This window comes from Mobula hypostoma, chromosome 4, assembly GCF_963921235.1.
Source record: "Mobula hypostoma chromosome 4, sMobHyp1.1, whole genome shotgun sequence".
In the NCBI taxonomy this organism is placed as follows: domain Eukaryota; kingdom Metazoa; phylum Chordata; class Chondrichthyes; order Myliobatiformes; family Myliobatidae; genus Mobula; species Mobula hypostoma.
This window is the reverse complement of record NC_086100.1, coordinates 88,695,209-88,712,288: the sequence shown is the minus strand read 5'-3', so window position 1 is coordinate 88,712,288 and position 17,080 is coordinate 88,695,209. Positions and strand designations below refer to the sequence as shown.

The 17,080-nt window shown below is 41.0% G+C and overlaps 1 protein-coding gene across 1 annotated transcript in view; it reads left to right on the top strand.

The window, feature by feature from the left end:
• The window catches only part of ankmy1 (ankyrin repeat and MYND domain containing 1), a 187,425-nt gene that overhangs the window by 79,141 nt on the left and 91,204 nt on the right, over nucleotides 1–17,080 (top strand). The window contains exons 9-10 of the mRNA XM_063044988.1: nucleotides 4,673–4,804; nucleotides 7,926–8,039. Of these exons, the coding sequence (XP_062901058.1) occupies nucleotides 4,673–4,804; nucleotides 7,926–8,039 (246 nt within the window). The remainder of the gene's footprint in view (nucleotides 1–4,672; nucleotides 4,805–7,925; nucleotides 8,040–17,080) is intronic.

Genomic DNA, 17,080 nt, shown 5'->3' with positions numbered 1-17,080 from the left:
AATGCCATTGCCTGACAAACAAATCCCCGGTCATAGTTGATGGCATGTGTAACAATGTTTTACGGCATTCTGGAGACACGAGAGACTGCAGATGCCAGAATCTGAAGCAAGAAGTAAACAGCTGGTGAATTCAGTGGGTCAAGCAGCGTCTGTGGAGGCAAAGGGACACCTGACTGTTTGGGTCAAGCTCCTGCATGAGGATTGAATGCAAAATATCACATAAAACTCTCCCTCCACATATTATGCTTGACCGCCCACCCCCCCCCCCCCACCACTGGAGCTTCTCCACTAACTGAGGTTCTCGTGAATGCTTAGTTTGACTTTTGTATTGATATTTGTACATGAGACTGGTGGTGCATTGACAGGTTTGTGGCTCGATGGATTTAGAGTTGGACTGGTTGTGGATGAATGAGCAATTATGGCCGATCCTCCTCTTCCAGTCCATTTCCACACCACTCTCATATTCTCATTTGACTCTGCGGTGCATGGGAACCAGAGTGAAAGGACTCAGGATAAGACAGATGGTAAAAAAGCAAAGATAGTGTGCATTCGGACTGTCAGGAAGGGCAGGCAGATGTTAGGACAAAATTGCAGCCAGCAGGATGAGTATCAGTGCATTAGGGATGCAGAATCAAAGAAGTTAGCAAATGCAGCACTCACAGTGTTATATCTCAATGCATGGAGTATAAAACATAAGGTGGATGATTTTGTTGCACTATTACAGATTGTCAGGTATGATGTTGTGGCCATCGCTGAATGATGGTTGTAGTTGGGAGCTGTGTGTCCAAGGTTACACGTTGTATCGGAGGGATAGGAAGGTAGGCGGAGGGGGTTGCATAGCTCTGCTGATAAGGAATAGCATTAAATTACTAGAAATGTGTGACATAGGATCGGAAGATTTTGAATCCTTGTGGGTTGAGTTAAGAAAATGCAAAGGTAAAAGGACCCTGATGGCAGTTATATAAAAACCTCCCAGCAGTAGCTGGGATGTGAACTACAGATTACAATGGGTATAGAAAAGGCGTGTCAAAAGGGCAATATTATGATAGTCATGGGAGATTTTAACAATTGGGGAAAGCTAGGTTGGAAATGAATCTCAAGAGAGTGAGTTTGTTGAATGACTACAATATGGCTTTTAGAGTAATGGTGTGAGTTTCTGGGAAAAATGAGGAAGGTGCAGGATAGATGTATTCCAAAAATGAAGAAATACTCAAATGACAAAATCGTACAGCTGTGGCTGACAAGGGAAGTCAAAGCTAATGTAAAAGCGAAAGAGAGGGCATGCAACAATGCAAAAATTAGTGGGGAGACAGAGGATTTGAGAAGTTTTTAAAACCCTACAGAGAGCAACCTGAAGAATCATTAGGAGGGAAAAGATGAAATATGAAAGCAAGCTAGCAAACAATGTCCAGGTGGATAGTAAAAGCATTCTCAAGTATGTAAAAAAAATAAAAGAGAGATGAGGGTGGATATAGGGCCACTAGAAGATAAGGCTGGAGAAATAATAATGGGGGCCAAGGGGATGGTAGATGAACTAAATGAATAATTTGCATCAGTCTTCACTGTGGAAGACACTAGCAGTGTGCCAAGTGTTGAAGGGTGTGAAGGAAGAGAAGTGGGTGCAGTGGGTACTATTACAAGAGAGAAAGTGCTCAAAAAGCTGAAAGACCTAAAGGTACATATGTCACCCGGACCAGAAGAACTGCACCCTAGGGTTCTTAAAAAGGTAGCGGTAGAGATTGTGAAGGCATTAGTAATTGGTCTTTCAAAAACCATTGGACTCTGGCGTGGAGCAAGAGGACTGGAAAATTGCAAATGTCACTTCACTCTTTAAGAAAGGAGGAAGGCAGCAGAAAGGAAATTATAGACCATTTAGCCTAACCTCAGTGGTTGGAAAGATGTTGGAGTCAATTGTTAAGGATCAAGGATGTTGTATTTTTGGACTTTCAGAAGGCCATTGACAAAGTGCCACATATGAGATTGTTTCCAAATTAAGAGCCAATGGTATTACAGGGAAGTTACTGGTGTGGTTAAAGCATTGGCTGATTGGTAGGAGGCAGTGAGTGGGAATAAAAGGATCCTTTTTTGCTTGGCTGCCAATGATTAGTGGTGTTCTGCAGGGTTGGTGTTAGGACTGTTTCTTTTTATGTTGTATATCAATGATTTAGATGATGGAATAGATGGCTTTGTTGCCAAGTTTTCAGATGATACGAAGATTGGTAGAGGGGATGTAGTATTGAAGAAACAGGTAGGCTGCAGAAGGACTTAGACAGATTAAGAGTATGGGCAAGAAAGTGGCAAATGAAATACAACATTAGAAAATGCATGGTCATGCACTTCAGTCGTAGAAACAAATGTGCAGACTATTTTATAAATGGGGAGAAAATCCAAAAATCTGAGAGGCAAAGGAACTTGGGAGTCCTTGTGCAGAACACCCTAAAGGTTAACTTGCAGGTAAGAGTGTTTGGTGAGGAAGGCAAATGTAATGTTAGCATTCATTTCAAGAGGTCTAGAATACAAAAGCAGAGATGTGATGCTGAGGCTATATAAGGCACTGGTGAAGCCTCACCTTGAGTATTGTGAACAGTTTTGAGCTCCTTATCTAAGAAAAGATGTGCTGGCATTGGAGAGGATTCAGAGGAGGTTCATAAGGATGATTCCAGGAATGAAAGGATTATCATATGAGTAATGTTTGATGGCTCTGGGTCGGTACTCGCTGGAATTCAGAAGGATGGGGGGGAGTGGGGGATCTCATTGAAACCTTTCGAATGTTGAAAGGCCTAGACAGAGTAGATGTGGAAAGGGTATTTTCCATAGTGGATAAGAGGGCAAAACCTTGTGCCTATTTAAAACAGAGATACAGAGAAATTTCTTTAGCCCGGGCTTGTGAATTTGTGGAATTTATTACCACAGGTGGCTGTGGAAGCCAGGTTGTTGGGTGTTTTTAAGGCAGAGCATGATGGGTTATTGATTGGACACGGCATCAAAGGCTATGGGGGGAAGGCTGGGGAGTGGGGCTGAGGACAGGGAAAAGGGATCAGCCATGATTGAATGGTGGAGCAGAATCGATGGGCCAAATGGCCTAATTCTGCTCCTTTGTCTCATGGTCTTATGGTTTATTGACAATGATCATGTTGCTTCCTCAGCATGCTCACCAGATTGTTCAGCATCTTCTGAAGCACAAGGCAAATCCCAATGTATTGTGGAGAGGTCATTCACCCCTGTCCTTAGCCATTGCCAGTGGAAATGACCTGGTTAGTATTTCCATTGAATGGTTTGTAATTATTTATTCTTGGTCTACTGTCTTGTTAAAGTTCTGGTATGAAACCTTTCCCCATCTACATGGTCCCCACAGTATAAAATATCCACCTCTCACAAAGAGCCTCTGGGAAAGCAAGCCAGCACATGGATAAGGGACTGGAGCCTTCACTGGGCTTTAAAGCTGTAGCGTAGATAGTTTGTGACATGATATACTCTACACAGGGAGCTGGTGTACTCCTATACACTGTCACGGGGAACTTTTTGTCTGTGATCAATGGAATCAATGCCATGTAAAATGCTCTTTCTCCACATGGATTAGTTATGGGCCAGAGGAACCCAGGAACCAGTGGAAATGTTGCTTTTTTTTAAAGGAAAACATCTTTGATTCTTTATCATCTCTTCCCCATCAGGATAGAGTTGTCCATTTTGAAAGTCTGCCATTGGGAATCAGAAAGATTTGGCCTGCCCAGCAGAGACAGTAGCGGAACAATTGTCGGTGCTGGGGATATTGACTTGGGAGAGTGCACTGCCTTGATCCGCTTATCCTTCCAGTGGACTTGGGGTCCTGCAGAACAGCAGTTTGCCAGCAGATGATGCCAGTGTACCGTGTATCTGTACACAGTGTGTTATTCCCCTCTGGTGGCGGCTAGTCAGTACTGCAGCTGGTAAGGTGCTGGGTTGGGAAGATAGCGAATTTAAAAGACAGGAGCTTGTTTTATATGGAAACAGTAGTGATGTTCAAAAGGCAGTGGCAAGAATATTGAACAGGACAGGCATTTCAGTGCTGTGGGGAGAAGAGCAGGGAATTGGAACAAGTTGGATAGTCTTTTAAAGAGTTGAAAAGGGCATATCAGGCAGTGACCTCTTCCTGCGCTGTGTGATTCTCAATTGTCCCGATAGCTAATCAGGTACCACCTGTGAAGAGCGAAGCAGAATTAATATTTCAGATAAAGAATCTCTCACCGGACCTGGAAAACGTTAGAAGTTTCAGGTGTAGGGCCTGGAAAAAGTTAGAGAGAAGTTTCAGGTGTAGGGCATGGAAGGAGGGAACAAAAGGAAGCTGTGAGCTGGTGTGGAAGGGAGGAGAGACACCAGGCTTTGTTTTCATTTGGACAACCATGAAGTCCTGAGCCCAAGCTAGTACTTTCACAGCTCCCAGTCACTAAATCATTGCAATGGAGCCACCTGGATTGCTTAGAGCAATCTTTTACAAACAGCAAAGACAAACCTTAATTCTCATGGAATGCTAATCATTTGGGCTCATTCATTCTCTCAGGTTTTTCTCAGGCATAATCAGACATCCTCTACATCACATCACCGAAGACAGCTCTTACCCCAGAGTTGTTGAAAAGTTTTATGCCCTGTTAAACAACAGGTATTTAATAACCTCGAGCTCTGTCTCTGTATGCAGGCAGTAGATGAGCTGCTGGCCCACGGTGCTGACCCAAACCTGCCGCTCACGCATGGCTTGAGAAACGCTCTGAGTGTGGCGCTGAGCACCGAATACGAGGACAAGAGAAGCCTGCAGGGCAGAGTGGCATTGGTAAGTAGCGGGAGAATCGATGTTCTGGTTGGGCGGGTGAGAATACAGTAAAACTAACAACCCCCTCAACCGAGTGAGCAGCCGGTGAGGGTCTTCAGTATTCTTCTCCTTTGCTTTAACTTAGTCACCTTCTCTTAGCAAAAGAGAAATTTCTGTGTAATTTGCAGGTAGCTGCTAAGGCTCTGGTGCTAAGCTGCCTTCATGATGACTGTGCTGTCATTTAACATACAAAGAAAGTTATGATCAGATGGAGACCTGCAATATAACTATGTAATATTTTGTAATGTCACACTGTGGTCTAGTTTCTCTGATGTATGACCTTGGAGTGTGTAATTCTGCTGTAATAAATCAAGCATAAGTGGCCTAACGTGCTGATATAGCTTCATTAGATTCATGAGTGTAGCTCTGATAATTATGCAACACAGAAACCAGGCCTTTGTATGTATATCAATACTGCCCATCAACTAGCCATCTAAGCGATTCCCATTTTCCAGCTGGAAGGTTTTGGAGTTTTTACGCTGAGATAATAGTTAACGTTATATATGGTTCTGTAGTGAGGTACTGAGAGATGGTCAATATAAAACAGTTGGGCCCACGATGTACCTACCTTTATAAAGCTTGTTCACGATCAATCACAATCAATCTAACTCATCGCCCTTAAAAGGCCCATATGCCTCCATTTTTTTTCTTACATCCATATGCCAATCTAAGAGTCTTCTCAGTGTCCTTATTGTACTGTCCGGTACCACCACCCTATTACTCTGTGTATGTGTAAAACAAATCACATACCTCTGACATCTCCCCACTCACCTTAAACCGGTGAACCAATGCCTTCTGGTAGGGACCATTGCTACCCTGGAAAGAAAACGCTTGCTCTCCACTGTATCTATGCCACTTGTAACTGTATACATCTCTATCAACTCGCCTCTCATCCTCCTTCCCTTTAGGGAGAAAAATCCCAGCTTGCTCAGTCTTCCTTCATATGTCCTCATATGTCCAGGCAGCATCCTGGTAAATCTGCTCTGAAGCCCTCTTTTAAACTTGCCCATTCTTTCAATAATGAGACAAGCAGAACTTCGTGTGGTATAACCAGGGTTTCATGGAGTTGCAGCGTTACCTCACAGCTCCTGAGCTCAATGCCACGACTAATGACCAGTATGCCACACGCCTCCCGTAACCAACCTGTCAACTTGCGTGATAACTTTGAGGAAGCTATGGACCCGGACCACAGGATTCTCCTTTTCCACCTCACCGCGAAGAATCCTACCATTAATCCTGTACTCTGCCTTCAGGTTCGGTCTTCTGAAGTGTATCATTTCACATATTTCAGATTGACCTTCAGCTGTCCCAGCTCTGTGTCCTGTCTATATCCCATTACAACCTATGACACCCTTCCACACTATCCAGAACGCCACCAACCTCTGAGTCATCTGCAGATTTACTAACTCATCCTTCCGCTTCCTCAACCAAGTCATTTATAAAAATCGCAAAGAGCAGAGTTCCCTAGTTACAATCTCCAGCTCAGAGATTAAGGGAGCTCGGGCTTTACTCTTTGGAGAGAAGGAGGATGAGAGGAGACATGATAGAGGTGTACAAGATAATAAGAGGAATAGATAGAGTGGATAGCCAGTGCCTCTTCCCCAGGGCACCACAAGAGGACATGGCTTTAAGGTAAGGGGTGGGAAGTTCAAGGGGGATATTAGAGGAAGGTTTTTTACTCAGAGAGTGGTTGGTGCGTGGAATGCACTGCCTGAGTCAGTGGTGGAGGCAAATACACTAGTGAAGTTTAAGAGACTACTAAACAGGTATATGGAGGAATCTAAGGTGGGGGCTTATATGGGAGGCAGGGTTTGAGGGTCGGCACAATATTGTGGGCCGAAGGGCCTGTACTGTGCTGTACTATTCTATGTTCTATGTTCTAATGTTGCTCCATGTGACAGTGATATGGTTCTACTGTGTAACATTGAGGTTGTACAAGACTCTGGTGAGGCCACACTTGGAGTTCTGCTCTCCCTGCTGTAGAAAAGATGTTATTAAAATGGAAAGAGTGCAGAAAAGATTTACAAGTATGTTGCCAGGACTCAAGGGATTGAGTTATAACAGGCTAGGACATTTTTTTTCCTTAGGCCACAGGAGGCTGAGTTAACCTTACAGCGTTGTTTAAAATCAGGAGGGGCAAAAAGAGTGTGAACGCACTCAGACCGTTTCCTGAGGTTGAGGGATTGAGAAACTAGTGGGGCCTAGGTTTTAGGAGAGAGCAGAAGGACTTATTAAGTGGTTGATCGTACAATATAGAACATTTAACAGTACAATACTTGATAGGCCATTCAATCCATGAGGTGTAGAATTTGATGCCAGTTTATACTAAATGCCCTCCCCTTGTGTTTCATCCATATCACACCAGTTCCATCATCTTCATGTGTCTATTTAAAACTCCACCAAACTAATACCCCTGGAATACCCATTCTAGGCACCTATCACTCCCTGCGTTTAAAAACATTTTACCTCCACCCTTTTAACCTTAAAAAGCATGTTCTCTGGTACGGGGCAATTTTTTTCCACAGAGGGTGGTGTGAGCTGCCAGAGGAAGTGGTTGAAGCAGACATTGAAAAGACAGTTGGGCAAATATCTGGATTACAAAGGTTGAAAAGGTTTTGGCCCAATTTTGGGAAATAGGACTATCTTAGATGGGCATCTTAGACCAAATGGCTGAAGGGCCTATTTTGTGCTGTGTACTGTGACTCTACCCTAGGGGTTTCCAATCCGGAGGTGCAAGAAGCCCTCGCTTAATAATATTGGGCCATTGAGCTGGGAACACCCGCTCTATCCTGCTTTGCTGTTCTTGAACATTTTCAGCAGCGTGACCTCCTCCAGAACAAGGGTGAAACTATCTGTGCAGAACCCCGGGCCAATTTGCTGATCTCGGCAGAGTATGTTAACTCCAAGTGTGGTGGTATCCTGAATATCGGCAGAGCCTAGTGGCTGGATGAGGTTACAGCTAGGCTTTCTGTGCTGCTTCCTGTGGCCAAATAGCTTGCAGGTTTATAATGGTGCTGCCTTGGGGAGGAGACAGAGATTGGTGCATCCTGCATCTACCTGATTTTATTCCTCTTCTCTCTAGGTCACCAAGTTAATCACAGCCGGGGCTAATCTCTTGATGCCCATCACAATTCAACATAAGGGCAACAAAGCTGTGGGAACTGCTCTGGATTATGCCCACTACAAGTATTACCAGGTACCTACATCACCATCCCTGGTCACTGACGCTCTTTTAGAGCTTTCTTCCTTCACCCAGCTCTCTGCAGTGTGTAAAGTTAACAGTTCAGAAGTCTGTGCAGAATCCCGGTGTTGGGGGCAGAAGTGAGTGCCACTGTTTTTGCTAAGGAGCAGGTCCTTGGGAAGCTGAAAGGTCTGAAAGTAGCTAAGTCACCTGGGTCAGATGGACTACACCCCAGGATTCTGAAAGAGCTAGATGAAGAGATTGTAGAGGCATGAATAATGATCTTTCAAGAATCACTAGATTCTGGAATGGTTCTGGAGGACTGGAAAATTACAAATGTCACTCTGCTCCTTAAGAAGTGAGGGAAACAGAAGGAAGGAAATTACAGGCCAGTTAGCGTGGCCTCAGTAGTTGGAACGAATTTGGAGTCTAATATTACGGATGAGGTTTCCGGGTACTTGAAAGCACATGATAAAACAGGCCAAAGTCAGTGTGGTTTTCTAAAGAGGAAATCTTGCCTAACGGATCTGTTGAAATTCCGTGAGGAAATAACAGGCCAGATAGACGAAGGTGGACTTTGTTTATTTGGATTTTCAGAAGGCCTTTGACGAGATGCTACACATGAGGTTTCTTAACAAAATAAGAGCTCATGGAAGATGTTATAGTCAATTGTTAAGGATGAGCTGTCCGTGTACCTGGAGGCATGAGATAAAATAGACCAAAGTCAATGGAGAGGCAGAGAGGCGGGTACTGTCGAGGTACCAAGGAGTCTGCAGAAGGACATAGACGGATTAGGAGAATGAACAAAGAAGTGGCAGATGGAATACAGTGTTGCAGATTGTATTCTCATGTGCTTTGGTAGAAAGAACAAAAGCGTAGACTTTTTTTCTATATGGGCAGAAAATTCAAAATTCTGAGTTGCAAAAAGGATTTGAGAGTCCTTTTGCGTGATTCCCTGAAGGTTAATTTTCAGATTCAGTCAGTGGTGAAGAAGGAAAATGCAATGTTTGCATTAATTTCAAGAGGACGAGAATGTAAAAACAAAGATGTAATGCTGAGGCTTTATGAGACACTGGAAAGGCCTCACTTGGAGTATTGTCAGCAGTTTTGAGCCCCTTATCTAAGAAAGGATGTGCTGACATTGCAGAGGGTTCAGAGGAGATTTACGAGAATGATTCCAGGAATGAAAGGGTTAATGTATGAGGAGCATTTGATGGCTCTGGGCCTGTACTCGCTTCAATTTAGAAGACTGAGGGCTGGGTGTGGGGGTGTGAAATTTCATTGAAACCTATTGAATGTTGAAAAGCCCAGACAGAATGAATATGGAGGGGATGTTTCCTATAGTGGGGGAATCTAAGACCAGAAGGCACGGCATCAGAATAGTGGAACTTCCATTTAAAAAGGCGATGAGGAGGAACTTACTTAGCCAGAGAGTGCTGAATCTGTGGAATTTGTTGCCACAGGCGGCTGTGGAGGCCAGGTCATTGGGTATATTGAAGGCGGAGGTTGATAGGTTCCTGTTTAGTCAGGATGTGAAGGGTTACTGGGACAAGGCAGTAGAATAGGGTTCAGAGGGAAAATCTATCAGCCTCTGTAAAAATGGCAGAACAGAAGATGGGACAATGGCCTATTTCTGCTCTTATATTTTAATGGTCTTTATGGTCTTATGGAAGTGCATGGTTAGGCACTTGGGCAGAAGAAATAAAGGCATGGGCTATTTGGTAAATAGGGAGAAAATTCAAGAATGAGAGATCCAGAGGGAGGTGGGAGTCCTCGTACAGGATTCCCTAAAGGTTAATTTACATGTTGAGTTGGTGGCAATGAAGGCAAATGGATTGTTTAGCATTCATTTCAAGAGGACTATAAAAGTAAGGATATAATGCTGAGGCTTATCAGGATTGGTCAGACTGCACTAGTATTGTGAGCAGTTTTGGGCCCCTTATCCAAGAAAAGATGTGCTAGCATTGGAGAAGGTCCAGGGGAGGTCCATGGGAATAATCTCAGGAATTAAATGGTTAACATAAGAGGAACATTGATGGCTCTGGGCCTGTACTCACTAGAGTTTAGAAAAATGAGGGAGAATCTCATTGAAACCTATCATATATGTAAAGGTCTTAATAGAATGGGTGTGGAAAGAATGTTTCATATAGTCGGGGTGTCTAGGGCCAGATGGCACAGCCTCAGAATTGAGGGATGTCCATTTAAACAGAGATAAGGAAACATTTCTTTTCCTGTAAGCGGTGAATCTGTGGAATTCTTTGTCACAGACAACTGTCCTGGCCAAGTCATTGAGTATATTTAATGCACAGCTTGATAGATTCTTGGTGAATCAGGGTATGAAAGGTTATAGGGAGAAGGCAGGGGAATGGGGAGCAGACTTGATGGGCTGAATGGCCTAATTCTGCTCCTAGTACAAATCCCACAGAAATATGTGCACAAAATGTAGAGCTAACAATATGGTATGGACAGAGCATTATACCCTAGGACCTCCACCTAAAGTAGCAGTTATCTCCAAAAACTTGGACAACATACCTCAAACAGCATCCTTAATAAACAGAGAATCTGTTAAGTAAGACCAAGCTGTTTTAGCTTGCTGTGTATAAACTGGCTGCAGGTTCCTACATTACAGGTTTTGTTAATGATGGTGCTGTTAGCAAGTCTGTTGATTTGTACTTCTGTAAATTGATCAGTACACTTAATTAGTCTCTTCCCAGATGTCAGATAATTCCAGGCTTCTCCATTAAATTATTTTGTTCCTAGTTTGCAGCATCTTGTTTATACATGAGTCAGCCTGATATCAAAGGACTTGCATGTACTGTGAGGCTACATTTTCCAGTCTATTTTAAGTTGACAGTACACCGCACAATGGTAACTGCCATTTCATTGGCTCAAGTTCAGTCCTGACCTCCGGTATTACTACGTGGAGTTTGCATGCTCTCCCTCTGATGGCATGGCCTTCTGGATGCTTCAGTTTACTCCTACATAGGCAATTACATAGGTGTCCTATGGGATGCAATTGCTGCTATTGATTGCCCCTGGCGGAGTCGAATGGCCCTGGAATTAGTGGCAAATGATTCACATAACTGAGGGAGTGGGTTGCGGAGAAGCAAGTTGGAGAATGGGATTGGTGGGTGGCTCTGTGAGCCAGCACAGACTCGATGAGCTGAATGGCCTCCCATGTCAAAATGAAAAGTGAGATTGTGAGTAACTGAGCTGAATGTTTCCGGAGACACCAGTTTATGTACTATAATGGCTTCATTTACTACTCCTACGGAATCTGGCATTGCTATGTTCTCGAATAGAGCATGTTCTGCACAGATAGGGGTTGGCAGATGGAATATAATCCCGGCAATTACAAGGTGGCGGGAAGTCAAATAGTGGTGGGACATAGACAGAAAGTGGTGAGGTGCTAAGGAATTTTGACAGCTCCCACGCCAGTCAATAGGGTGGTGAAGAAGGTCTGTGGCATGTTTACCTTCATAAATTGGGGCATAGCATATAAAAGTGAGGATAAAATGAAAGGGATGATTGATAGCTGGGGATGGCTGCTTGCTTGCAGGATTGTTCACCGAGCCTGGGGGTTAGGTCACAAACGCTTCATCACCAGTTGAGATGGCATCATCAGCGCACAAATGAGAGCTGCCCTCCACAGAAGCAACTCTCAATTGCGCACTGATGAGTTTGTCCCCTAACCCCCAGAATCGGCGAACAACCCTACAAACAAAAGTTAAGATGCTATGTTGCAACTTTGCAATACGTTAGTTGAACCTCACTTGGAGTATTGTGTGCGGTTCTGGTTGCCACAGGAGAGGAAGAATGTTATTTCACCAGGTTGTTGCCTGGATTGGAGGACTTTAGATATAGGGTGAGATTGGACAGACTGGATTGGAGTGAAATGGGCTTGGGGATGGGACGAGGGTGACTTGATAGAGATATGCAAACTTATAACAGGCATAGATAGGGTAGAAAGTCAGAAACTCTATGCCATGGTAGGGGCATCAGAAAAAAGGAGGGCAAAGGTTTTGGGTGAGAAGAGAGAGTTTTGAGTAAATTTAAGTTTTTTTTTACAGCGTTTATTTTACACACCTGGAACACTGCCAGAGGAAGTGGTGGATTCAGATACAATTACTTTGTTTAAGGGATATTTAAATAGATACTCAAATAAGCACTGCATTGAAGGATATGGCCCTAATGGATGCAAATAGGATTAGTGTTGGCACAAAGGTGATGTGCCAAAGGGTCTCTTTCTGTGCCATACAACTCTGTAACTCTGATCACAGTCCCTCTTATTCCAAATCTTTCTTATCAGATTGTCCTTCAGTTCCATTCCCCCCATATGCCTATCCACATTCCACCCACCCCCGCCCCCCGCACCCTCTAACTATTGGCATTATTAATAGTCTTTGCTCTATGGTCTCTAGTTTTAAATGCTTCCCACAATAGAAAGATTTTCTCTATGCCTTCCCTATACAATATTTCCTTAATTTTAATGACTCCACAGGGGAAACCTTTATGCCCATCTGCTTTTTAGAGTCATAGGGTCTTGCAGCATGAAAACAGGCACCTCAGCACACTGAGTCAGCATCGACCATTTTTACACCAACCCCATTTTGTTCTCGTGTTTCCATCAGTGAACCTTAGACTCTACCAGTCGCTTACACACTGGGGCACTTTACAGGGGCCAGTTAGCAGGAAACCCAGGTGGTCACGGAAAACAGGCAGCCTCCACACAGACAGCACCAGGGGCCAGAAATGGAGGTGTGAGGCAGCAGTTCTACTAACCACAATGCGGCTTTCTTTGAATAATTCATAGAGGGCAAATTGGGAAGACCCTGGGTCATACATCACGGAAACAAGTCCTTCCAGCCCAGCAAGTCCATGCTGACTAAGATTCCCATCTAAGCTAGTCCCATTTGCTCACATTTGTCGCGTATCCCTCCAAACCTTCCCTATCGATAGACTGTCTGAGTTTTATAAATTATTTAATATACCTGCCTCAACCACTTCCTTCAGCAACTCATTCCATATACTGACAACTCACTGGGTGAAGATGCTTCCCATATGGGAGAAAAGATGGTAATAAGGAGAGGGAGAGTACATGTATTCTCTTTGAATACTTTGAAAGCTACCCTTTAGGCATTCTTCAACTGCAGGTTCAGCAGTCATCTTAACCCTTACAAAATTTGCCAGTTTAGAATCTATCCCTAAGTTAACTTTCCAATATTAACCACAGTGATCTGAGGGACAAGAATGGAGATGGGTTTGGGCCCACTTTCACTCAACTCTACTAGGTTCTACCTTAGTCCTGAGGCTTTGCTAAATGTTTACTGCAAATAATCCTAGCAACACAGCACATACATCACCTTGTCAGCTTAAGTTGTGAATCAATCAAGTGCGGGCTATTTGGTGACCGGAGGCACATGACACTCTGTTGTTGGAAATGTGGGTATCTTTAATCAATCACGTGGGACCTCAAAGGAAGTGCATCCATGCTAGTAAAGCAATTACTCCGTAATTGTCTTCAGAGTTAACAAGAAGCCATTTCTCCTATACCTTTTAGAACTCAGGATGTCTCAAAATGCTTTGCAGTTGTAAATAAGAGATTCCGCAGATGCTGAAGATCCAGAGCAATGCACACAAAATGCTGGAGGAACTCAGCATTTCAAACAGCATCTATGGAAATGAATAAATAGCTGACGTTTTGGGCTGAGATCCTTCACTGGAGTATTTTCCAGTTGTTCTTTTCTTTTGAAGAGTAGCCACTTTTTCTTTTTTCTTTTTCAACATTTTTATTGATTTCTTACATAAAAGAATACAGAGTACAGTAAGATATATAATATATATCAATTACAATATATTGGAATCACAAATATAGTCTCATTACCTCATATCCATATAAATTAAATTTAAACATAATATTGCAAAGAGATAATTTTATTATACAAAAAAAATCTAAACCCACTACCAGAAAAAAAACAGCTGTTTGGTTAAAAAAAAAGGAAAAAATCCTTATCATATAATAAAACATATTGTTAGCTGACATTTGTGCTTAATAGCAAATCAAAGATTTTGAAAATAATTCAAAAAAGGTCCCCACAATGTTAAAAAATCTTGTCTAGGTTCAGAAATTGAACAGCGAATCTTCTCTAAATTTAAGCAAGACATAACAATATTTAACCAATGAGTATGAGTAGGCGGAGAGGCTTCCTTCCACTTAAGCAACAATCTCCTCCTGGCTATAAGAGACATAAAGGCCAAAATATGCAAATCATGTGTCTCCAAAATAATATCATTTCCTCCTACAATACCAAATAAGGTAGTCAAAGAATTAGGTTTAAAAATTACTTTAAAAAGCACCAAAAAAGTTTGGAACACTTCCTTCCAATATTTTTCAAGACTCGGACAAGTCCAAAACATATGAATTAGTGAAGCTTCTCCATTGTTACATCTATCACAATAGGGAGATGCATCTGAATAAACACCTATTTTTAAAGATAAGAGCTTATCTTTAGTTATGTGGGCCCTATGAACCACTTTAAATTGTAGAAGAGAATGACGGCCATATAACGATGAGGTATTAACCAATTTCATTCCAAGTATCCTCAAAAATTGGAATCTGTAAATCTTGTTCCCAGAGATTTTTAATTTTGTCTAAAGGAATATTTCTCATTCCCAACAACATACCATAAGCATTAGATATAGATCCATTATGGAAGGGATTCAAATTAAACATTGTATCAAGTAAATTCTTATCTGGACTTTTAGGAAATGTATGTACTTTAGAATGCAAAAAGTTTCTAATTTGTAAATACCGAAAAAAGTGGGTTTCAGGTAGGCTATACTTAGCTGACAGTTGTTCAAATGAAAAGAGACTATCTCCAACAAACAAAACCTGAAAACATTTAATACCCAATCTATTCCACTCTTTAAGAACTACATCAGTCATAGAAAGTTTAAAAAATAGTTTGAAAAAATGGGACTTGAAATTGAAAAACTCAATAAACCAAAATATTTTCTAAGTTGTACCCAAATCCTCAAAGTGTGTTTAACTACAAAATTATCAGTTAAATTACTTAAAGATAAAGTAATTGATGATCTGAGAAGAGAAATTATAGAAAATTTATTAACAGAATTAGCTTTTAAAGAAACCCAGACCGGACAATCCTCTCGATTAATATAATATAACCAAAATGTAAGATTCCATATATTGACTGCCCAATAATAAAACCTAAAATTGGGTAAGGCTAAACCTCCATTCTTTTTAGCTTTTTGAAGATGAACTTTATTTAATTGAGAAATTTTATTTTTCCATATACAAGAAGATATAATAGAATCCAGAGAATCAAAAAAGGATTTAGGGATAAAAACGTACGGCCTGATATAAATATAAAAATTTAGGCAAAATATTCATTTTAATAGAATTAATTTGGCCAATCAACGATAAAGAGAGGGGTGACCAATTTGATAGTGCCTTCTTAACATAATTCAGAAGTGTAAAAAAATTTTCTTCAAAAAGGAATTTATAATTCCTAGTAATTGTTACACTCAAGTAAGTAAATTGATTTCTTACAATTTTAAAAGGAAGGTTAGTATTAACTAATACCAAATTATTCAAAGGAAAAAGTTCACTCTTATGAAAGTTAAGTTTATATCCTGAAAACTTACTAAAGCAGGAAGGTAAAGAAAGTATTGAAGGTAAAGAAGACTCTACATTAGAAATGTAGAGCAAAAGGTCATCAGCATAATGCGACACTTTGTGAGTAATACCTCTTCTTAAAATACCTGTGATATCATCAGATTCCCGGAAATCAATAGCTAAAGGTTCTAAGACCAAATCAAAAAGCAAAGAACTCAAAGGACAACCTTGCCTAGTTCCACATTGAAGTTTAAATGGTTTAGAATTCTGAGAGTTGGTAAGAACCTGAGTGGAGGGAGATAAATAAAGTAATTGAATAAAATCGGGCCCAAAGTTAAATTTTTCTAAAGATTTAAATAAATAATTCCATTCAACCTGATCAAAGGCTTTCTCGGCATTTAAGGATATCACACATTCCGATATCTCTTTAGAAGGAGCATAAATAACATTCAATAAATGACGAATATTAAAGTGGGAGTATCGATTTTTGATAAATCCAGTCTGATCATCAGAAATAATAGATGGCAAACTATTTTTAATCCTACGAGCCAAAAGTTTAGATAAAATTTTAGTATCAACATTAAGTAAGGAATTTGGTCTATAAGAACAACATTCAGTTGGATCCTTATTCTTTTTAAGAATAAGCGAAATAGAGGCTTCATAAAAAGATAGTGGCAACCTACCCAATTTAAAAAAGTCAGAAAGAACTGAATATAAGTGAGGTAAAAGCAAAAAGGAAAAAGCCTTATAAAACTCTCCAGTAAGTCCATTAGGACCTGGAGCCTTCCCAGAGTACAAAGAGTGAACAACCTCGGCAATTTCCTCATAAGAAATGGGTTGATCCAGCAATTTTCGATTATCATCACAAAGTGTAGGAATGTATAATCCATCTAAGAAATTATTCATTACAGTATTATCTTTAGGAGGATCAGAACTATAAAGTTTAGAATAGAATTCTCTAAAAATATCATTTATTTCTAAATAATCAGATGTTTTATCACCATTAGCTTTACAAATGTCTTTAATTTGGCATTTAACTATAAAGGTCTTTAATTGGTTAGCCAATAGTTTACCCATTTTATCTCCATGAACATAAAACTGACTTTCATCTTTTAAAAGTTGAGTTTCAATTGGATAAGTTAAAAGCAGATTGTATTTCATTTTAATTTCAACACTTTTTTTATATAAAGCATGATCTGGAGCCAAAACATATTTTTGGTCTAATTGTTTCAACTGATGGGCTTATTCAATTCTCTCCTTATTAGCTTTTTTCTTAACACTTATGGTAAAAGAAATAATTTGTCCTCAAATATAAGCCTTAAAAGCATCCCATAAGATAAGACCAGAAGTCCCTTCTAGCATATTCTCTTCAAAAAAAAAGAGTAATTTGTCTTTCCAAAAATTAAAAAAAATCCTTATC